The sequence below is a fragment of the Ovis canadensis genome, chromosome 1 (assembly GCF_042477335.2).
Source record: "Ovis canadensis isolate MfBH-ARS-UI-01 breed Bighorn chromosome 1, ARS-UI_OviCan_v2, whole genome shotgun sequence".
Taxonomy (NCBI): Eukaryota; Metazoa; Chordata; class Mammalia; order Artiodactyla; family Bovidae; genus Ovis; species Ovis canadensis.
The window spans coordinates 16230733-16254669 of record NC_091245.1 but is presented as its reverse complement, the minus strand read 5'-3'; the positions used below and the strand labels follow the sequence as shown (position 1 = coordinate 16254669).

Sequence of the window (23937 nt, the reverse complement as noted above, 5' to 3'; positions counted from 1 at the left end):
TTACTTACTGTCAAGATGAAGTGGCCAATTCCACGCTCCTTACATGCTGGACCCTTCTCAGAATTTCTTTTTACAGCCTCGAATTCCAATTTCATGGCTGCAGTAGAAAACCAAAGCATGTGCTGTGCTTAGTTGCTCAGTTGTGTCTGACTCTTTGCAACCCCATGGACTGCAGTCCGCCAGGCTCCTCTGTCCTTGGGGATTCTCCAGGCATGAATACTAGAGTGAGTTGCCATGCCCTCCTCCAGGGGATCTTACCAACCCAAGGATCGAACCTAGATCTCCTGCATTGCAGATGCATTCTTTGCCATCTGAGCCACCAGGGAAACCCCTAACCAAAGCATGACAGTATGCAAAAAATATCTTTATGACCTTAAGATTGGGAAATATTTTTTAAGTAAGACAATAAGCATAAATTATAAAACAAAAAGTATTTAAACTTCCCTGGTGGTCCAGTGGTTAAGAATCTGCCTTGCAATGCAGGGGACATGGGTTTATCCCTGGCTGGGGAACTAAGATCCCACAGGCCTCAGAGCAGCTAAGCCTGGCACTACAACTACTGAGCCCGCATGCTTCAGAGCCCATGTGCCACAACTAGAGAGTCTGTGTACCCCAAGGACGTATCCTCAGTGATGCAAGTAAGACCCAACACATCCAAATACATACATATGTTTTTTAAAAAGAGAGAAAAAGTATATAACTTTTCTATAACTAGAAAAGATAATATCAGTATATTCAGCCATATTAAAATTAAAGCAGAGAAAAAGCTGGTCTCTCCTCCATTTGGTATCAGTTTAGGTGGCTCAGCTGGGGCTGCAGGATCCATTTCCAAGATGATTCATTCATGCAGCTAACAAAATTGGTGCTGGCTGTGGATTCTCCGCTCCACAGACGTCTCCAGCAGGTAGCTTGGGCTTCCCCATACCAGGGTGACTGAGTTCAAAGAGCAAGTGTCCCCAAGAGACAGGAAGTGGAGGCTATCATTTTCTTAAAGCTTGAGCCCCAAAATTAACAGCGTGTCATTTCTACCATATTCTATTGATCAAGCAGTCAAAGCCCAGATTCAAGAGAATAGGAAAGTGAAAGTGAAATCACTCAGTCATGTCCGACTCTTTGCAACCCGTGGACTGTAGCCCACCAAGCTCCTCCATTCATGGGATTCTCCAGGCAAGAATACTGGAGTGGGTTGCCATTTCCTTCTCCAGGGGATCTTCCCAACCCAGGGATCGAACCCAGGTCTCCCACATTGCAGGCAGACGCTTTAACCTCTGCACCACCAGACCCATATCTTGATGGGAAGAGGGTCAAAGAATTTTGGACCATATTTTAAAACTACCTCAGTCCACTCTCTGGATGTAAGTTATTTTTCCCACTTGGAAAATGTATTCTTCCCCTTGCAGGATTCCCCATTAAAGGTCTCATCTCTTTACAACATCAAACTTCAGATCTAGGATCTCATCATCTAAATCAGATCCAGGCAAATGGGACCTCTCAGGTGCAGTTTCTTCTCAAACTGAAGACCTGTGACCTAAAGAAATGTGTTGTCTGCTCCCCACATAACCTGCATACAGTGGTGGGATAGGCATAATAACTTATACACTTGTTAAAAGGGCAAAAAGACTGGAGGTACACGCAGTCACTGGTATGTAGAAATTCTGAAATCCAGGTGGGCATATGTTGCCAATTCCTTGATTAGATCCAATACTTTCGGAAAGTTGTTTCCATGGCTTTTTGGTTTTGTCCTGTGAGTCATCCTTCCTTTTCCACAAGAAAGCTCAGACTGCCTTCTCAGTCTTCTTCCTGATTGTAAAAGGTTGTGGATCCAAAGAATTCTTTTGTTTTGTACCATCTCAGTCCAAGCTGGCAATACTACTGCCAGAATGATTCTCTTAGAAACTTGAGAATTGAAACTGAAAAGATCTTGAAGAGGCTGTCAACGTGGGCTTAAAGGAAAGAGGAAAGTCTCAATGAAAGATGGAGGACGGGGGATACCTGCTAGGTAGTGATGGTAAGTGTGATAACATTGCCACCTGCACGAACATGGAGCTAGAAAATGTTCCTGATGAACTCAGTGAAATACTAGATTTCCAGACAGAGTAATGAAGTGCCACCTGGCTTCTCACTGCCAGTGATAAACTGTAAGATTAGAGAGAGATGAGCTTAAAAAAAATTAAAAATTTTAAAGTCCAGGACTCACAATATGGAAATGTTTCTCATTTCCAGTCTCTCCTGAAGGCAAATAATCCTAAGTTAAGAAAGGGTCAAAACCAGAATGGGACAATAAAAATCTTTGGTTAAGATGTCAGAATGACTTAAGACTCTGTTTCACAGACTCTTTGAGATCAAAAGGCCCTCTGAAAATCTCAAGGGCAAGTCTCACAGATTCTCTGTCTTAGACAATAGGATTTTTTAAAATCTTCAGGGCATTGTCTAACAGCAGCTATGAGGAAGACCAAAGTAGAGAAAGGCTTGTCTTCAAAAGATTTGTGACTGTGGCTTTTGACTAAAGAAATAAATCTCAGTAGTATTCATAGAAAACCACCCAAGTTTCACTCTGGTGGAAGCATTACCATCTCAGGCTAAGAGGACCAGAGATGGTACAAAATGAACAGAATCGTTTGGACCCCAACCTTTTCCAGGCTTCTATTCAAGGCCCTCTCAACTTTACTCATCATCTTTCTGTGATCCTTTATGCTTCTCTCTGCTTCCCAGTCCCAAAGCCAGTGTCGTGTGTGTTGGGCTTTTGTTACTGCAGCGCCCTGTTTCTGGTACCACAGTCTGCTCCAGCAGCCTTCTGCTACGTAACAAGCCACTACAATACTTCACGGCTTACGACAGCAACGTGGGCAGTGCTGGGTGGCAGCGGCTGGTCTCTCTCCCCTGCAGCGTCAGCTGTGGTGGCTTGACCAGGACCGAGGATCCACTGCTACCACAGGGCTGGCAGGCTGTCTCTGGCTGTTGGCTTCTCTCCACATGAACCCACCACAGGCTTTGCCTGCTCACACGGGGTGGTTAGGTTCCAAGAGGGAATGTCCCAAGAAGAAAGAAGTGGAAACTGCCAGTAAAATTTACATACAGTGAAATGTACATATATTTATATATAATTTGAGTTTTAATTAATGTAAGTACCCATGTAGCCACAGCCCCAGTCAAGCTAAGAATCATTTCTACCACCCCCTGGAAGTTACCTCATGCCTCCTTAAAGTCAGCCTTCACTCTCACCTTTATTCCGATTTCTGTCACTATAGACTAGATTCTCTTGTTTCTGAACTTAATATGCAGATGACACCACCCTTACGGCAGAAAGTGAAGAAGAACTAAAGAGCCTCTTGATGAAAGTGAAAGAGTAGAGTGAAAAAGTTGGCTTAAAGCTCAACATTCAGAAAACGAAGATCATGGCATCCGGTCCCATCACTTCATGGCAAATAGATGGGGAAACAGTGGAAACAGTGGCTGACTTTATTTTGGAGGGCTCCAAAATCACTGCGGATGGTGACTGCAGCCATGAAATTACAAGACACTTACTCCTTGGAAGGAAAGTTATGACCAACCTCGACAGTATATTAAAAAGCAGAGACATTACTTTGCCAACAAAGGTCCGTCTAGTCAAAGCTATGGCTTTTCCAGTGGTCATGTATGGATGTGAGAAAGCTGAGCACTGAAGAACTGATGCTTTTGAACTGTGGTGTTGGAGAAGACTCTTGAGAGTCCCTTGGACTGCAAGGAGATCCAACCAGTCCATTCTAAAGGAGATCAGTCCTGGGTGTTCATTGGAAGGACTGATGCTAAATCTGAAACTCCAACATTTTGGCCACCTGATGTGAAGAGCTGACTCATTTGAAAAGACCCTGATTTTGGGAAAGATTGAAGGCAGGAGGAGAAGGGGACGACAGAGGATGAGATTAGATGGCATCACCAACTCAACGGACATGAGTTTGGGTAAACTCCGGGAGTTGGTGATGGACAGGGAGGTCTGGCGTACTGCGGTTCATGGGGTCGCCAAGAGTCGAACATGACTGAGCGACTGAACTGAACTGAATATATAAATGGAATTAGACTGTGTGTACTATTTTGTATTGTTTCTTTTACTCAAAATAGTGTTTTTGAGAAGCATTCTATCTATCAACAGTTCCTTTTTTTTTTTTTACTGCCAAGTGTATTCCAACAAATAAATATTCATACACAATTTGTGTGTCTGTTCTCTCCTTGATAGACATTTGGGTTGGTTGTAGTTTGAGGCTATTTTGACTAACCTGCTTTGAACATTCTGATAAGTATCTTTCCACAGACATACATTTTCACTTATTTTTATTACTCTTTATCTCTTTGAGTTCCTGCATTTTTATCTGTCAACAGATGTGAGCCAATTCTTCTTCTATTAACTCTTCCATCATACCCACCCGCAGGAGCCCCTGCCCATTCTTGGGCCTTTTGTGACCAAAAGGATGGAACACCTTGGCTCTCATCATTCCCCACTCTTGCTTAAAGATTCAGCTTTCTTAGGTCTGCTGAGCCAGTTGCTACTTTGCCACTCTGCTTTCCAGCTTCCAGAGTTTTGAGGTTTTGAGTTGTCTCCTTTCTTGTTATCTGGCTCATTTTTGTGGTTTTAAGAGAGAAGAGAGTTAAATGTATATTTCAGTTACTCTTGTTTACCCTTTTCTTTTTTTTCCCCCTGTCTTTCTTTTTCATCTGTCACTGTCCCCATCCTGCTTCTCTCCATCTTCTTCTCTCCATCTTGCTCCCCCCTTAGAGTTAGAATGATGAAGGTGAAAGAGTCCTCAGAGGATGTCTGGCTCAGCCCCTCTGTGATATGGGCGGCAGACCTGAGGCCCAGAGAGAACACCAGTCCATCCACAGCCCACACAGCTACCGCTTTTATCTTTCTGCCTTTAACAACAAAAGAGACTTTTTGCCCTCCTGCCATTCAGTTAGTGAGCCAGGACAGTGTGAAGAAGCAGAGTACTCCCTACTCATGTGGAAGCCTAGAAGACAGATCAGCAGAAAGAATGCTATAGCTGGTCAGGCACATGCGTCTTCTCGACAGACCAAGAGAAGCAGCTCTGGGGAGCTCTGTCTCTTTCTTCTGTGCTCACCCTGCTTCTCCCCTTGCAGCACAGTGCCAGGTGGGGGGTTGCAGTTGGGAGAGTGCCCAGCTATCTTGACAGAAGAAATGAGTGAAACAAATATACAGATGGGCCCTTCAGGCCCTTTGCATGTTTTTCTTTATTCCAATTTTTTTCTATTTTCACTACTATCTTTGAGCCTAAGTCTTGATATAGAAGATGACAAAGGAACTCTAAGGCCTAGAATGGAAAGCAAGGGAAGTCACTGGTGGCTTAACCACTTTAGGTCCAAGGCCAGGCATACACAAGCACACTCCTGCTAATATTGCCATAGCCCCACAGCTCAGTACACAGAGCGTGTGAGAGATACCAAGAATACGTAAAGCAGCCAAGAACTGAAAATGAAAGTACATCCATCTGGAAAACTGCTTAGATTTTCTTTTCAGTGTAAAGAAGACAAAGTACAAGTTCTGTGCCTTGGCTGGTCTGGGCTGTTCTCCCAGCAGGCTGCGTTCCCAGAGCCTGTGGTCATGCGTTTGGGCTGGCAGCAGCTGGGCAGAGTCACCCTCTACTCCCTCCCACAGTGTTTCACCAGCTTAGCAGCTGGGAATCCTGTAGAGGCCAGAGCCCAGGGTAGGAAAGACGAAGAGAGCTCTGTTGTCCGATTTCTCTACTCTGAAACTCTTTAAACTGCTTTGATTCTTTGTCTCCTGCAGTTTGTATTTACTTGAACAAGAATGGCAGCACAGGCCCCCACTTAGATAAGAAGAAGGTCCAGCAGCTCCCTGACCATTTTGGGCCAGCCCGAGCCTCCGTGGTGTTGCAGCAGGCTGTGCAGGCTTGCATCGACTGTGCTTATCACCAGAAAACCGTCTTCAGCTTCCTCAAGCAGGGCCACGGTGGTGCGGTTATCTCAGGTAAGCACTCTGGTCTGGTATGGCTTCTAGCCAGAGAGGCAGGCCTTTGCAGCTAGTTGATTTCTAGCAAGGCCTCCTGGTTTTTACTTCACACCAGTAGGCTCTGGAATGAAGTTTTCCGTTCTTCGGAATCCTCATTTCAACTCCCAGAGTCCTCAAGGTCTTCTGCATATCGCTATTGAGTGGAATACCCGTGCAGACTCTGCTTAACTCCAGTCTCTAAAGAGACCCCCTCCTGTCTACCTACCTAGCCTCTCTCATACAGAAAATATGCACGTATGTTGCTTTAAAAATGCTTCAGAAGAAAAAATCCAGAGCGGGCAGTATTGGGGCAACAGGAGAGTTTCTCCAGACTGCCCCAGCCTCCCAGCTGGCTTCAGGGAACCACAGAAGTCTTCTCTTGTTCTTTAGACCCCTTAGCTGCCTAGTCCTCAGCCAGCCCTGATACAGAGAAGCTGAATCCTGGGGTAGCGTGGGAGGAATCAGTCTTGTCTTTCCTGCACTGGGAGTTTGAGTCAGTTGCACAATGTGTGGTTTTTTGCTTTGGTTGTTTGTTTTCACTGAGAATAGTCACGTCTGCTGTGTTCTGGTTCTGTTTCAGTTTTCCTGAGTCCAAAAACCCCATCTTTACCCACCAAACCTATGAAGACTTGACCTTGAGCCTTTCAATCTTTATTATGTAGTACTCCATAATCTCCTTACCCTGCCCTCTAACTAGTCAATAGCCAGCCTCAGGAAACCCAGCTGACATGGAAGACCCCATAAATACCACAAATGAGTTCTTTTAGCAGACACTCATTGAGCCCTGACTCTATGTGAGAGGTTATTGACAGACACTGGCCAGAGGAAGGGAAGAAAAGACGACGACATGCTCAGGCTGTGCCCTGACGGAAAAGGACTAGCTCATAGCTAACCGTGGGAGGTGTTACAATATGTGAGAAACGCATGCAGGGTGGTGTGGGAGCCCGGACACAGAGTAATTAACTGGCTGCCCAGAGGATGGGGACAGGCAGGGAAAGAACTGCTAGAAATGGCTGAAAACTGCATGGGAAATCAAGCCTTTCTTTCCTTGTGAGGCTAAGGCCTCTGCCTGGCTTCTCGTTTGCTTCCATGCTGCAGTCTGCAGGGACCCAGCCGTCTTTACCACCTTCCCTTAGTGACTGTCACCCACACCTTCTCTAGGGTTCTTTCTTTGTCCCCTAGATTGGTTCCTGAGAGTGACCTATCTCCACATCTCCTTGCTGCTCTCAGAGACAGATGCAGAGGCCTTTTGCTTGTTAGGGATTCCCTTCTCCAGAATCTTCAGGACCCAGGGATAGAACACTGATCTCCTGCACTGCAGGCAGATTCTTTACAATCTGAGCCACCAGGGAAGCCCAGGGATTATATGCATATGTTTTGAATAGAAATAAATAGGGGTTAAAAAAAAAAAAAAGACATGAATGTTGCCAAAATTCGAGTTGCCCTTATCCGGATGAGATTGTACACCTCAGCCATTGCTAGCAATAGCTGTGTTCTCTGCTGCCCAGCTTCTCTGTTCTTAAGCAGTTCTTAAGGAAATGAACAGATTTCTTTGGGAGGCCTAACCAACTGATGGAGCAGATAGAATTATGTTCACAGTTGTTTCACAGCCTGAGCAGAATCATTCCAAAGCCCCAGGTGCAACAGACCTGGCCTGGCCACTCCCATTATTGCAAACCCTTTGGAGTTGGAGAAAAAAATCAAACCCTCAGGGGAGGGAGAGGAGGGGAGGAAGGAAACCTGGGCACCATTCACCTCTGTGTAACCAGGTAAGCCTGAGGCAAGCAGTGGGCTGGACTCCTCCTGTTTAGCTCTGCGCTGTGCTATGAGCTGACTTGCTGGGCCCTGTTTACTTAACTCCACAGCTGTGTTTGACCGAGAGCAGCACACGCTCAACCTGCCAGCAGTCAACAGCATCACCTACGTCCTCCGCTTCCTGGAGAAGCTCTGCCACAACCTTCGCAGTGACAATCTGTTTGGCAACCAGCCCTTTACACAGACTCACTTGTCACTTACCACCACAGAGTACAGCCACAGCCACGACAGGTACCTACCAGGTAGGAGCTGGGTTGGGGTCTGGGTGAAAAAGGGGGGCAGGGCTGTTAGCAGCAGCGAGGGCCCAGGGCCAGCCCTCAGACCTGCTATCCCAGCACCTACTATCCTGAGATTTGGTTTTCTGTCCCTTACCTTTGCCTCATCTGGCGGTTTTTGGTCTCCTCTCATCTTTACTGTCTCTTTAGGATTCTGTTTCCTATCTCTAGGACTTTCCTCTGGATTTTTATCCCTAAAGAAACAGTGGTTCACAGTTTTTCTCAGCTCCAAACTGCATGCAGAGCCACTGTGAAGTCACAGGACATCTCCCAGAGTGATCTGGCAGCAAAGTCCTAATACAGAACTCCCTTGCCAGCGGGAGGGCTTAGTCTCAGGCTTCAGATTGAGAATTTGCTCCCTGGTGATTGGCCATCCACTCTTCCCTTTGGCACGTGGCCCTAACTCCTCCAGCAGCGCCAGTCTAGCAAGTTGATTCAAGTTCCTGCTGTTTCTAACTAGACTGGAAAATAACTTTCTTAGTTAACATACCAGACCCACAACGGGGAAGCGGATGCCACGTGGCCGGATCAGTGACTAAGCACTTCCCGAGAGAGGTTTGAGTGAATGGAACCCGGCAACTCTAATCTGGAGCACAGGACACAGCACGACAGGGAGGGAAGGAAAGCTCGGCCTTAAACTAGCGAGGTAGGTCACTGTGGAGAGAGGGAGGAAAGGCCCTTGAAAAGAGTCCCGCGGACCTTGTCCTGGCCAGAGGAATAGAGGCAGTGCTATCAGCACTGGGGCTGTGCTTCCTATTGATGGGGGAGTGTAACTCCCAAAGGTGCTCCCTTCTGACCCGCGCGAGTCGTGTTCCCACCCTGCCTTCCCTGTTGTCTTTTCATCATTGTCAGAATCACTTCTGATAAAAGTGGCACTTTTGGAGAATGTGCTGGGAAAGTGACTGCTCACCCAGCACCACCGCCCTCCTCCCACTCTTATCTCCTCTGCACCCAAACAAGAACTTATGTGACTTGCATGCCTGGCAAAAAGATACCAGAATTTCGAATGCTTCTTCTAGGGGCCCCACCACCTGGTCCCTGCAGACATCTGTGACCCTCTCACTGACCCTTCAGAAAGAACTTCTCATCTGACCTTCTCTAGATTGCTTTCTTTTAACCTCAGACTCTCTGTGTACAGAAAAGAGCATTCTTACTTACAGTTAGGGTATTGCCCTGGGAGTCTGGGCTAGGCATGGTGGAGCAGGTGCAGACAAGGCAGGTTGTTAAATATCCCCTGCTGTTGGCATTCAGGAACTCTGAGCTGCACTTCAATAATAAAAGTTAGCCCTACCTGAGATTGTGGAAGAACGGACACACAGGAGAGGGTAGCATGTCCGTGAATGTTGCTGCTAATCTAAAGAGAGTTCTCAAAGGAATAGAAATTCAGAATTCTTAAATGGAATAACACCACTGAGAATCAAGAGAAACGCACTTGTAGCAGCATGCAGAGGCTGGTAGGGATACACATCATGGACCTGCAGTTGTGACGATAGCTTAGGATTGGGGCATGACCTTTCCCGGGAATTCTGCTCCAGTTTGCATCTCTCTGATTCAACTACCAGATAAGGGGAAGCAGGCTCTAGCCACTCTTCCTTCTTGCCTCACCGACTAAGAAGAGAGAAAGAGCAGGGTTATCACCTTCCCCATCAGCTGCCTTTCCTTCTCTCTTTTTCAGACAGATTCAGCCAGCTCTCTGCTTTCCTATGCTCTCTAACCTCTGTTTCTCATAGTGACCACTCATCAGTTTGGCTACTCTCACCCTAGTTTGTTTGCCTCCCTGAAATGTTTTAACTCTGCCCAGACAAACCAGAGCTTTGCCCAACTTTCTACTGCTTCTGTGCTCCCTCACTTATCTTTTCTGCCTGCCTGACTACCTGCCTTCTCTGCCTCACTGACCCTTTGCCCCACCCCGATCATTTATCATTTCTTAACACTTTTCTGATTAGTTATCCACACCTCTGCTGAAGAGCTTGATCTGCATAAGGGCTTTCTTCTGCTTTGCCCTTTGAAGCTGGTATTTATTAATTTCCACCCTTCTGCCTGGCTGCCCTCTTCTACTAGGTCTACATCTGAAGGTACCACCTCTCTTATCCAGGAACTTACTGGCATCCTTTCTCCTCCCTACAGCCTTGTCTCCATACTACCCTACCCATTAGAAAGAAAGAAAAGAAAAGAAAGAAAGTGAAGTCGCTCAGTTGTGTCCAACTCTTTGCAACCCCATGGACTGTAGCCTACCAGGCTCATCCATCCATGGAATTTTCCAGGCAAGAGTACTGGAGTGGGTTGCCATTTCCTTCTCCAGGGGATCTTCCCGACCCAGGGACTGAACCCAGGTCTCCTGCATTGCAGGCAGAAGACGCTTTACCTTCTGAGCCACCAGGGAAGCCCCATTAGGGTCTTAGACTAACTGACAACTTATTTCCAATAAAGCAAATAGTCACCAAATGTACAGCCCATTAGGCTTGCTTACCTAAGTTGAGATTTAGTTTTTTCCTCCAATGTTTTATTTTGAAAAGTTTCAGGCTTACTGAAAAGTTATACAGTAATACAGTGAGCAGCCGTGTACTCTTCACCTAGACTTACCACCTAACTTCTTGCAGTATTTCCTTCATTCGTTTCTCTAAGTATATATGCATGTATTTCTGTCTATATGTGTTTTATTTACTGAACCATTTGAGTGTTAACTGCAGGTGAGAGACTTGATCCTTAAACACTTTTTTATATGAATCTCCTAAGAACAAGGAACACCATACTACTATTATTCTTGAGAAGTTTATCATTAATAAAGTCTACTCATTGATATATATATATATAATATAGTCCATAGACAGATCTCCCCAGCTGTCCTAGTAACATCCTTTGTAGCTTTTTCCCCCTTATCCAAGATCCCGGGAAGAGGGAGCCACTGCATTTACTTACCCTGTCTCCTTAGTTTTCTTCTGTCTAGAGCAGTTTTCCAGCCCTTTTGTCTACTTTTCATGATCTGACATCGGCATTTCAAAGGATTCAGGCCAGTTGTTCTGGTTCAGATAGTCAAACATTTGACAAATACTTACGTGTCCTAGATCCTATACTGGACTGTGGGGAGACGGACAGCAGACTCAATCCCTGCTCTTAAAGAGTTCTCAGATGAGAGAGGGAGATACAGGCAAACCTGTATGTAGTGAGAGCATGGAACCGGAGCTTCTCTGGCCCAGCCAGGAATGATGAGCAAGGAATCACCTGAAGAAGTCGAGGAAGGATTCTTCAGGGCAGCGATGTCAGATCAGAGTTCCTTCTTCAGAGTTACATACGTGGCAGGATTGAAGAAGAGGCCTATGAAGATTGAGAGAGAGAGTTCTTTCTGGGTCTCCAATAACTGCTGATATTAAACAGGAGATCGTATTACCTTAGCCGGTCCCCATGACTGTTAATCTTCTCTGTAATTGAATCCACCTAGCATTCACCTCTGGGCCTGCTGGTTCCTCTCTGCTGAAGGAAGTGGTTCATTTATCCCAGGACAATAAGTTCCTTGTGCCTGTCTTTCCAGTTACCATCCAGGTCGTCTAAGTTGGTTATAGAGTGGTTCTCCTGCTGGACCATCCCCCACCACCGCCCCCACCACACACACACACACACACACACACACACATTCAGAGAATAAAAGCCAAGTAAGAACTGTGAAATTTCTTCAGATGCCCTTTCATTCCCATACAAGTTTCCTCATAGAAGTGTCAGAGTTTTAAGGTGACTCAAATGTTCATAAATAGTTGAAACTCAATTCAATTATTCAATTATTAGTAGCAATTCAATTATTTGGTCAGACAACCAGACAACCCAGTATTTTTTGACTGGACGATGCCAAGCTCCGATGTCAGCATAGAGGGTTCCATTGTAAACTAGGAGTCAAGGTCATTACACCCCACAGAGTTTACAGCCTGATAAAGAATACGAACAAATAAGCAAAGGAATTAATTCATGGTGATGAGTGCTTTAATGGAACAGGTTCAGAGTTCAAAGGTTCAAACCAAGTGTGTCAGGGAAGACTTTTCAGAAGAAATGATATATAAGCATGGACCTGAAGGAGTAGGATAATGAGGTAAAGATGCCACAGATCCAAAGAAATGGAGGAGGGGAATGATAAAGAATGTTCTTGTTGACTGAGATGTGAGACTGTGAGGGGCAAGAGGAAACCTGACTTGTCTCAGAGGAATTGAATGTTCCTCTGAATGTACTGCTGAATACAGAGTAGAAAAGAAGAACGTGAGTGGTGAGGCTATAGTGGTAGCAAAGGCCTAGGCAGAAAAGGTCTAATTGACCAGCTTATGGACGTTATATCATTGAGCTGTGAGGACCCATGAGAGTATTTAAAGGCATGACTGTGTTATGGAAGGAACATAATCCTATTTGTGTTTTTGAAAGCTCACTCAGGATACTTACTGTGTGGGAGAATAGGCTGGAGTGGAGCAAGAGGTAGGCAGGGATACTAGTTAGAGGTTTTTGAACTCTGTGAAGCCTCCTAGATTTGGGGATTGTCCTTTCCTTTGATACCAAAATCTAAATACAATTGGATGAACATCCCCATCCCACATAACCCAGGCTGGGATTATATTTTCCTCACAGCAGTTTGTACTTCTCACTCAAAATTTCTGCTTCTGAGTCAGAGCTTAATCCATTATCCCCTACCACCCCTTCCCCCACCCCCTGTCAGTTCCTGGAGCTGATGGTTTGACCCCAGCGCCTCATCCTTCGTTTCCCTGAGGAAAAACTAACACAAGGCTGTTACCTGTAACAGACTAATACTGAGGTTTGGGGGTGGAAAGAAGGATGATTACCACAAAAGAAAGGAAGCATTTTTGTTACAGTGTTGATCAGATGTTGTAGCAAATATCTGACGGGCCCACTCTCAGTTTGGGGGAACTCTCTGTTTCTTCTGTTCCTTCCATCCTATACCTCCTCCCTTCCAAGCTCTTAGTGGGGCCAACGGCAGATTGGTTCTTTTGAAAGGCAGATAGTAGAATGGGGGCCAGAGTTAGAATAAGGCAGATCTCAGCTCAAAAAGGAAAGCATTTTGGTAATGACTCAAAAATGTCCAGCAATAAAACTGATTGTAAAGTGGACTTGAGCAATATATCATCAGCAAGTCAGATGAGCACACTAGTCTGCTGGGCTAGATATGAATACTGAAGCATCTCTAGAGTCATCTGAGAACCTCTGCTTCTGAGATTCAAGGACTCAGTGCGCAGAAGCATGCTTTCCCCTTCATGGGAATAAATTGATCTCTTTTTGCAAAGGTAAGATTATATGAAACTCTGGTCTAAAAAAGTCAAAAACAAAGCTGTTTTGATAGAAGCTGGGATGAGGCCCAGATTCCACCCAGGTGCTGGGTGTACTGCAGGCCTCTGTGGAGCACAGTTGGAAAACATTGCAGTCTTCCGCCCTGGCATTCCTCTACTGAAGGCAGCCTGAGCCTCATTTGATTAGCCTTAAGCAGACCAGAACCTCCCAGAGCCTTGGGCATGATGCTTCATTTTTCTTCATCTCATTAGGTTAAGATTTAATGACCTTGCCTAGTCCAGGTGCCACCAGTCCAGATTTCCAGACCCCTCGACTCCGAATCCAGATTTCAGTCAGCATCCTTAGCATTGCCAAGACTAGAGACACTTAGCTGCTTTTGCATCAGCATCTGGCGAGCCCCTGGCATTGTCATCATAATCATTCTTCACATCTGTTAGCTCATGTAAAGTCAGTGGTACTAACCCGCTCTTAGCTGAGTAAAAGGAGTACTAGAAATGTGAGATTATTACCATGCCAATAAATACAGAAAGTAGAGTTCATCTTTTTCTTGAGCTACTACAGAGAACTTCGGTGTACCACTGTAACTCTGAATGAAGAATAAAATACAGCTCCTTACTGTTGTAACATCTATCCCATTCTGTTTTCTCAGTTGATGTTCTAAGCATAACAGAGGGTGAGTTTTCCCCATTTTACAGATGAGGAAAACTAGTACTCAGAAAAGACAAACGAGTTACCTTGACTCATATACATAGTGAAAGTCAGGAGCCGAGAGATGGAACCCAGGCATCCTATTTCTTAGATTGGACTCCTGTGCTTGTCTCAAAGTGGAGCATTGCTATAAGCATCTCTCCTGAAAAACAGGAATCTGAAACCTCACCTGCAGAAATGGGGTGGGATATGGTTTAGGTATCCTGGAAGCTCAGAGACTTCTCTCTTCAGGACCATTTCTAGGAATGGGCTTCATCAGTTAAATTTCCAAATTTCATATGGATGAATAGCTGTCTCAGGCCAGATTTGACTGTTATCCCATAGTTTACCAAGCAATTTTAAGTGAGAACTAGAAAGTAGTCCTGAATTCCTAAACCATCTCGCCAAAGAGGTCTTAGTCTGTGCCCCGGCAATTTTTTTGAATTAAGTGTTCATCAGAGGCCCAAAATGAATTCCAAGCATTATCTTAATACCCAGTCTTTAAGAAAAGCCACCAAGGACAGTGTGATGTGGTTCAGCACCCAAGACATCTCCCATAAACAGAGAATGCGGTGGCCAGATCTGACTTGACATGGGCAGAACCCAACTATGAGAAGGAGTCTGTTTCCGGTTTTCTAGTGCAGTGATTAGGGGCTGCTGCCTGGGGTTGGGCTGTGACTGGGGTGTAGAAATGTCAGGGTGAGGACCCCTTTACAAAGGCTTTCATAGCCATTCTCTTGTGACGTTCATAAGCCCTTTGGAAGAAAGGGAGCTCCCATGTTATAGGTGAGGAGACTGAGGTTCTGAGGAAAGCACCTTGCCTGCTGAATAGCAGAGTCAAATTCTGGGCTCTGTGCCCAGGTTCTCACTACAGTACAACCACAGCTTCGTTGGACTGTTTCCATAAAATGAGGCAAACATGAAAGAAGGGAGGGAACTTAAGAGCAGGTCCTTTGCAGACAAGCCTTGAGCCAGGCATCAGGAAGCATTTCTGAGATGTCCTGCTGTCTGAGAGGGTCCACTTCTAAAGTGCCTTCATGTAAGCAAATGTATCTCTTCTTCAGTACTTTATCCCCTGCTCTAGCATCTTGTGTGTTAGGGCAGACTCTTCTCAGAATAGCTTTCTTCTTTGCTTTTTTTTTTTTTAGGGTTCTTTCTATCAGAAAGAGCCTAACACATCCAGACCAGAAGAAAACTCAGAGACCGTCTAGTCTAAAGGGAAGAGTCTCTAAGGAGATCCAAGTGCAGAGGGTAGTACTGGCTGACTAAGGCCGCCTAGTGAGAGCCAGAGCTGGGGCTGGTGCACAGGCCTCCTGCCGCCCAGCCCAGAGCTTTCTGTCCTGCTGCCTCTTACTCTACCCAAATAGGCTCTTGGGAGCCAGCGCCCTGGCAGTTCTTCCAGACTAGTCCCTGTTCTAACTCTGGTTTTACTGTTTTCCAGGTGAGACCTTTGCCCTGGGAAATAGTCTGGCCCGGTCTTTGGAGCCACACTCAGACTCAATGGACTCTACCTTGAATCCCACCAATCTTGTCAGCACTTCCCAAAACCTTCGAAATCCAGGGTACCGGCCTCTGCTTCCATCCTGTGGTCTCCCGCTGAGCACTGCCTCAGCTGTGCGCAGGCTCTGCTCCAGGGGTAAGCTTTTCAGAGTTCTGCCTCTTCTGCCCTCTCTCATTCTTTTCTTCTTTCCTTCCTGAACTTTGGGAAGCCAGAAAAGACGTAACTCTGTTGCACCGCCCCACCCCGCCCCACATAGAGAGGTCAGACTGGGGCCTGGCCCCATTACACCTAACTAGGCACCTGGAGAGCAGCTGAAGCTCTGGGATTAGCTTGAGAACAGCAGGAACCAAATGCCAACAACTCAGAGCCAAAGGGACGGGAAGGAGTCCTTCGTTCATTCATGAGCCATTTATGTGAACACCATCTGTGTTTGTCAGGGGGACACAAAAATCAATCATTTCTTGTCCTTAAGGAGTTCAAAGTCTTGTAGGAGAGACAAACACTTAAATAGATAATAGTAAAATAACATCCAGAGTGTGGCTGCAGAGATGAGTTGTATGAAAACTGAAAGAAACACCTCACTCAAGCTTGTTATCCAGGGTAAGCTTCCTTGAGAAAGTGTCTCAGGTTTTAAAGTTGACTGTGTGAAAATATCAGGGGTTGTGGTAGGTGGGGGAGAGCTTTCCAGAGAAGAGCGTGCAGCATGGGCAAGGGCAAAGGGATGAGAACTAACACAGATTGTACCCGCAAGTATATGTAGTTTGGTATTACTGAAAAACAAAGGGTAATTCTGGGGCTTCAAAGAGAAAATCCTGGAAGGGTCAGTGGTTGTACCATAGAGGACCTTAAACGCCATGTTAAAGAGTTTGGGGTTGATCTTGTAACTAATGGGAAGCTCTGGAGACTTTTACTAGAGGCAAGACCTAAATAGGTTTGTGTTTCAAATAGGTCATTAACTACTGTGTTGAGGATGAATTTGAGGAAGGACAAGACTAGAGAGACCACTTAGGAGGTTACTAGAATGGGCCACACCCAAAGTGATAAAGGCCTAGATTAGGGCAGTGGTAGGTTTGTAGAAGAGAGAATAGATGTGAAAACTCTTTATGAGGTAAATATAGTCATATTTAAGGGTTGGGAGGAAGGAGTGGGAATGTTGCCCAGGTTTCTAGAAGGGGTGATTGAAGAGATGGTGCCATTCTCTGGTGAGAGAGAACTAGCCATAGAAGAGAAGGGGAGGGAGCCCATGGGTCTGTCTAGGTGATACCCAGCAGGCAGCGGCTATGCAGGTCTGATCCTCAGGGAGGAGGACTGAGCTGAAGTTACACAGGAGTTAGCAGATAGAAGTTGAAGCTGGAGAGTAAAATGACACCCACTTCCCAGAATTTTGTGTAGAATGAAAAGAACAGTTGACCAAAGAAAAAGTTCTACGGACCAACAAAGTTCAGGAGGAGGGAGCAGGAAGAGGATCCTGCCAGGGGCAGAGGAGCAGTCAGATGTGAGGAAAAGCAGAATTGGATACTGTGGTGGCCGGGGGCACAGAGACTATGGGTCTAACCCAAAAGGTTCAGTAGAATAAGGACTGAGAAATACCTACTGGGAATGGTGATTAGAAGGGAATTGCTGATCTTAGTAAGTAAGAGCAGCTTCAGTGGTGCTGGAGGCTGGTGAGGGAGGTTTGCTGTGGGTAGGCATATCAAGGAGAGTTTGATGAGGAAAAGAAGGAGGTGACGAAGGTCTTCTAGAGTGGGTGCACGCTGGGCATGTTTGTCAGCAGACAGCCTGAGCCTTCCATGAAGAAGAAATTAAGAATGTAGGAAAGAAGAATATAGAAATGAAGGCCTTGGAGGTGTTGGGAAGGATTAAGGGTCAGTCTTATGACAGAAGAAGGCAAACCTTTCTCTCTGAGACTGGAAGAAGACAGTGGCCAAGAGTGAATGGAGAGAGGGCTGAGCAGGGAGGGGCTCAGGAGTGCTGGGAGATGGGATGAGCCATAAAGAATACAAGAGAAATAGGTCAAGGAAAAGGGCATAGTTTGCAGAAACACCAAAGGTCCTGCATTGTTGGGAGCTTGGAGACCAGTTTGCAAGGGCTATAGTTTTCTTCTGAGGTTCTTAGAAACCTAGATGTGGGTGAGAAAAGACAGTTTGAGAGTTAAGATTTTACATTGAGCTAACAGGACAAGAAGGGGTTGGGGAGCTTGTAATCAGTGGAGCTGGAGGAGGAGTGGTTTAGATCATCGACACTGTCTCCGGACAGGGGGCATAGAAGCAGGGCTGAGAGGCAGCTGAAGGATGGGGAGACTGTAAGTTTGATGTGCTAAACGTCTTTGTGATATAATGGTCATAGTGGACGTACATCCCAAGAGAGTTGGAAAGGTGAGAGGTTGGAGTCAGAGAGGTGGGTGTTTAAAATTCTGAAGTGGATTTGTTCCAAGTGATCCAAGAACTAGACAATGATGTTGGTAGTGGGTATTTGAAGTAGAATAGCAATGAAAATCACTGAAAGCAACGCAGTTGGATGGATTTCCTCTGAGGATTATGGCAGCAATTAGGATGGAACCTGAAGTTAGTGAGTTAAATCCCCAAAAGTCTTCACTTAACAAAGAGCAGAAACCCAGAGATTTGAAAATGTATGTGATCAGGAAGAGCAGATGCTCAGTACATGTTTGGCCTCTGAAGAACACTAGCTTCTGTTGGAGGATGGTCTAAAAGCAGCAATGGGGAGACAGGAGAAAGCCATCTCCACACCCACTGTGGCCTCCCCCAGCCCAGGGACAGACTAGGTGTGGAAGAATAAGAAGAGTCCCCTTAGCAAGGCCTGCAGGAGCAGAGGGCATTCTAAGGAAGGCTGAGACAGAGGAGCCCAGGATACTGCTTCTCAACCCCAAGCCCAACAAGGCCCCAGATGGAGCCATGTAAGGAGCTCTGAGGTAGAGTCCCTGCCTTGAGACTTAAGTCACCTCAGCCTCAAGACAGACTTCGTCTGGTGGGGGAGACAGAAAAATATACATGGAACTATTATATATGATCATTCATTCATTTAGCAGACACATTTGATCGTCATCTCTGGCAGAGCAGGCACTCTTGTGTGCTGTGAAAGGCAAACTCTCTCCTCCTGTGTGTCTGCCTACGCTCAGAGCTCTGTTCAGCACTGCTTCACTTCCCCTGCCAGAAGTACGGGTCTCCACATACCAAGCAAGTCCACCATTCCAGCTGGGCATCCCGCAGTTTAACCCTGTTCTGACACTTAACTCCCTGGAGGAAGTGTCAGGGTCCACAGAATGAGGGTGGGGGAGAGGGGAAGATGAAGCAGAAAGGGCCAGATGATGGGGTACCTTCTAGGCCATGGTAAGGGGCTCAACCTTATTTCAGGTATGCATTTTGAAGCTGTTGTATTGATTGACATGATCCAATTACTTTTTAAAAGTTGTTTTGACTGCTTTATGGAGAAGAGATTATTAGAGTGATGTGATGGGGGAACGTGTATAGAGATTGAGCTGTAACCAAGAGATACGTGAAATGCTTTTATGAGACCAATTTTTTCAGGATGAGACCTGGAAAAGTTTCATAAAGGAGCTGATCCTTGAAGCCAGCTCTTGTTTAGTTAAGGTAGAGTCTGCCAGAAGGAAAGGAGAAACTGAAGGGCGAGAAGGGGGCACATTCCAGGCAGAGGAAATGAAGCCTGCCAGAGAGCCATGCAGGTGATGACCGTACAGAGAGCTCAGATCCCGCTGGGGCAATGGCCAAGACTGAAAGAAAAGTGCTCTAAGCAGGGCACTAAATTAACATTGAGATTCCTGGCAGCGAAGGCAAAGCTGTATTCTACCTCCAAGTATTTGGCTATAACGAAGTCAGCTATTCTCCAGGCCTTGGAAGAGACACAGGTTATTATTATCTGCCACTTTTTTTCCTCCCTGGGCCCCAAGGTCTTAGCTCTAATCTTACCCAGCTCCCGAGGTATCTCTAGAAACGGGCCCCAAAGCCAAAGCAAAAGCAGCCTCATCTACCAGCCCCTCCCCCCACCCCAACCCAGATAATCCTCTCACCTCATCACTACCCTTGACTCAGATCCAGGCTCAGTCACACCCTCAGTGTAAAATTCCTTCTGACCATTTCCAGAATCAGACCTACACTTAAGATTTGAGTGAAGAAGGGTCTCAGGGCCTCAGTCCCTTTCTGGAGAAACCCTGCTCACCCTCAGTCACCTCTGGTTCCTCTGCTCTGGCCCTGCTCTAAGCCCCAGTGGTCACACAGGGCCCCTGGGACAGGCTGTGGAGAGTGCAGGTGAGTTAGAGCCCAGTCCCCGCCCCTTACGGCAGGTGTCCTTCTGTCCTGCAGGGTCGGACCGCCGGGATGCCTCTCGACTGAGTGGCCGGGACCCCTCCTTGTGGACGGTTGAGGATGTGATGCAGTTTGTCCGGGAAGCTGATCCCCAGTTTGGACCCCATGCTGACCTCTTTCGCAAACACGTAGGTGCCCCTGCCCAACCTCTCCTGTATCCGCCGGGTATCTTGCTTCTGCAGTTTATAGACTCTTAAAGGGCACAAGCCATGTATTTGTTCCAAGCCCCTTGAAACTGAGCGCAGATGATACCATACAAACTTAGTGACAGAGTCTTGGGTCCCAAATGGCCTTCACTGGGCATTGAATGCTCCTTTAGTGTTGACCCTGATTCAGCCACACTCCTACTGGATCCCAGGACAGGACTCTCCTCTTCTAGGAGCACTTGCTCTCCTCTCTACCTGCTGTGGTCTAAGGCCAAGGCCAGGTTAAAGAGTCCCTTGTCGTGTGGCTCCCGTCCTCCAGCCTCATCAGAACCACATTCTCTACTTCATCTGCTGTGAGCCCCAGCATCTTGTCAAGTGACCATTTGGCCCTGTGGCCAGGGACTGCCGAGGACCCCCCTGCAATGACCAAACTCCTGATTTGGGGCTCAAACCTGGTTCCCAGTAGGCCCTGCTGCTTGGTGCTGTCTGCACTCTGGGTACTCAGAACAGCTCCGCTGCTTTCACGGGTCACCTGCTTCTTCATGCCAAGTGGGCTGGAGAGTGCTCTTAGATCAGTCCTGTGGGTCTCACCGCTGCTCACTTGAGTGCTTGCTTTGTGTGTGGCTCATGAGGAGGGCTCCCTGCTGCCCAGGAAGGAAGGTGACTCTCCAGACAGCCCTTGCGGGTCAATACAGAGATAGTCTATCATGAGTGGCAAGGACACTGACTGGGGAGGCTTCCTGGGAAGAGCTGGGGTTGAGCTTGATCTCAGAGGTTTGGGAGGGCAGAGAGGGTGGCCTCTCGGGCAGCAAAGGAGATTCCTGCAAATAGGTGTGGAGAGCTTAACCTGGGGGGTTCAGTGGTGACGCTGGAGAGGGGTGGTTAGAGACAGAAGCTGGGCAGAACAGGTAGGCTTCGGTGTCACATCAGGTTCACAGGGCTCCATGCGGCTGGCACCTCCCCAGAGGGTCTTTGGTAAGAACCTGGGTGGACAGACCACCCAGGCCTCTGATGGCGTCCCCCTCCTCCCCCTAGGAGATCGATGGCAAGGCCCTGCTCCTGCTGCGCAGTGACACGATGATGAAGTACATGGGTCTGAAGCTGGGGCCTGCCCTCAAGCTCTGCTACCACATTGACCGGCTGAAGCAGGGCAAGTTCTGAGCAGGGCAGTGAAGCCTGGACAGCCGAGGGGTCCAGCAGAGGGGGCTCTTCTCCCAGGAAGGAGGGCCATCAGGCACCTCAGCGGGGTCCGAGGCACCTCAGGACTCCAGGAGGCTGTGTGGAGCCACCACCACTGCCCCCTCCTGCCATGAGATGTCCTTCCATGAAGGACTGAGGAGCGGGGTGCAGCCCAGGCACTGCTCTTCCCCTCAGCCCCGTCTTGGCTCTGAGGCCCCGTGTATTTATTTCACAGGCCTGGGTGGCCTGCCTCCAGGAGTTTAGACTGAACACCTTCCAGGTGATGGAGGAAGGAGCTGACCTGTGAGGTCTCAGAAGATGAGGCCCTGAAGTGACACGCGCGCCCGGTTCCCTCACCGGCCACTGGGCCTGGCGTTGTGGCTCCCATAGCTCCTGCCTTCTCCTCACGAGATCCACAGATCCCAAACTCATGGTGCACACCTCTACCTTTTTTAAAAAAAGATCTTTTCTTATTATTAATTTATTGTTTCTGGCACTTGGGCAAGCCCTCCCGTTCATATCCCTCTTGCTCCAGACACTGGTTTCAGGAGGAGGGCGACCACACTGCCCTAGCCCCACACAGGCCCTCTCCGGAGAGCTGTGGCCCCTTCTCAGAGGACATTACCCAGGCACTTTCTCCTTGGGATGGACAGACCTACCAAGCCTCGACCACGTCATTCAGCACAGGGAGGAGAGGGTCCCTGTCATCTCCCCTCTCTCCCTCCGCTGGGCCCTCTGCAGCCCCGGCCTCATCTGTGGGAACAGGAGTTCCTGCCCTGCACTGCCCCGCCACAGCTCCTTGCCCTGGCCAGAATTGCTGCCAAAGAAGGTTGGGCCGAGTGTTTTAAGCCAAGAAGGTCCTAAGATGGATGGGAGAGGATGGTCTCTAGGCTGGAGTCTGGTTGCACCCACTCCACTGTCCACAGGCTTCTTTTGTAAGCAAATCAGCAGTTCACCTGCCCCTGCTGCCATCTGGACTTATTTTATGTCAATTTGTTTATAAATAAAAAACAATATAGATGCCAGTGTCTTTGCAATCAGTCAGCAGACAAATCAGTATGCCTCCGAACGGCAATTCATTCCCCTTGCCTTTGCCATAGCTCCTCGTTTTTGTTTATGAGGAAACTTGGACAGGATGCTCCCTGAGTTCTTATGACTCCAGCAGTCCCTAAAGAACAGCCTGTCTGCCAGAGGCCCGCTGGGGCCCAGCCTTGCATAGCCCCTGGGGAGCCAGTGTGCAGTCCATGGTCTGCCCTCAAAGGGCTTTGCCCTGGTGCAGCAGACAGCAGCAAGCACGGCAGCCCTAGGAAGCCCGAGCAGAAGGCACAGCGTTAGGGCCAGCAGCTGCAGTGACCCTCTGTGGCAGGGGTGAGGAGATGCAGGCTAGCCTGGCCTGCAGGGTGCCCCTTGTGCCATCCAGAGGCCGGGAAGTCCAGTCCACCCCCTGCCTGTGTATGAAGGGGCCGCAGCGCAGCGCAGGGCAACCTGGTTAGAGTGACACACCATTGCATGCCCTACACGCTGCTCTGTGCAAATCAGAATGCCCCCAACTGACCTTCACAGCAGACCCACTATAGATGAGGAAACTGAAGCTCTGATCATGCAGGCAGAAACTGCCAAAGAAGGCCTTTAAAGCCAAGTAATCCGACTCCAAGGCCGAGGTCCCAGCCAGTGCAGCCATTTATTGTGATGCTTTGGGTGGGTCCTTTCCCGTCTTTGGGCCCGTTTGGCTCTGGTGGGGTTAGATGAGACCTCTAAGGATCCTACCTGCCCTCACCAGTGACTGGTTGGTTGCATCATGGTCTTTTCCACTTGGCCACTGTGAGAGCATAACCTTGGGCCCCCTGCAGCAGTCAGGGTCAGGGCTGCTGAACCAGGATAAGCCCATTTTCCACAGATTCCCAGACCTGTGTCCAGTGGGCTTTGTGGTTCATTCAGGGTACTCACGAAGAAGGCCTTCTTGGGCCCTGATGATGAACTTCTGAATGTGAGAGTAACACCAGCATATGCAGGCAGGCCAGACATGCTGCCAGTCCTGGCTTGTGGAGCAAACTGGTTCCCACCCCACCCTGCCCCTTGTCAGGTCATCAGGGAACACTATTTAAGGACTTCTTATGCTAAGTTGTTTATATACATTAGCTCTCTTAAACCTCGCTACATCTCAGAGATAGCCACCATATTCCCCCATGTTAAAGATGAGGAAACTGAAGCTTAGAGAGGTGAAGTTACTTGCCCCAAATTCCATGGCTGATGAGGGGTGTGAGACATCATACTGCCTGCAACACCCAACAGGTGGCTTTTGTCTTAGATCCCACTCACCGTGCAGACTACACAGGCTACTGTCCGACCGGAAGTGCTGCCAGCAGGGCAGTAAGAAGTAGGCCTTTTCAGTGGGGTAGTCATTACGGAGCCCACAGTCACCCAGGACTATCCTTTGTTGCCCAGGTTGCAGCTCAGGTTTAAGGGGATAAGACATACCAGGGAGAAGTGGGGTTCACCTTGGCTTAGAAGTATCACACCCCAGGGCAGCCAGTAACTCCCCACTGCCATCCGCAGAGCTTCCAGGTCTGGGCAGGATGTGCCTACTAAGTCCCTGGCCTTAGGAAGCCCCACAGGAAGGGATGTGTACAGTCCATGCACTGCACTCCTAGACCAGGGGACTTAGAGTCGGGGCCGTTCTACTGTAAGCACTGTTTCCTTGAAATAGTCGACATTC

The 23937-nt window shown here is 47.7% G+C and overlaps 1 protein-coding gene across 25 annotated transcripts in view; it reads left to right on the top strand.

The window, feature by feature from the left end:
* Nucleotides 1-22246, top strand: part of SCMH1 (Scm polycomb group protein homolog 1) — a 216712-nt gene extending 194466 nt beyond the window's left edge. For all 25 annotated transcript variants that reach the window (XM_069588061.2, XM_069587931.2, XM_069587894.2 and 22 more), the window contains 5 exons: nucleotides 5780-5980; nucleotides 7867-8058; nucleotides 15497-15691; nucleotides 19894-20024; nucleotides 21078-22246. In XM_069588061.2, the coding sequence (XP_069444162.1) occupies nucleotides 5780-5980; nucleotides 7867-8058; nucleotides 15497-15691; nucleotides 19894-20024; nucleotides 21078-21203 (845 nt within the window). In that variant the 3' untranslated portion in view covers nucleotides 21204-22246. The remainder of the gene's footprint in view (nucleotides 1-5779; nucleotides 5981-7866; nucleotides 8059-15496; nucleotides 15692-19893; nucleotides 20025-21077) is intronic.
* Nucleotides 22247-23937: the final 1691 nt, after the last annotated feature.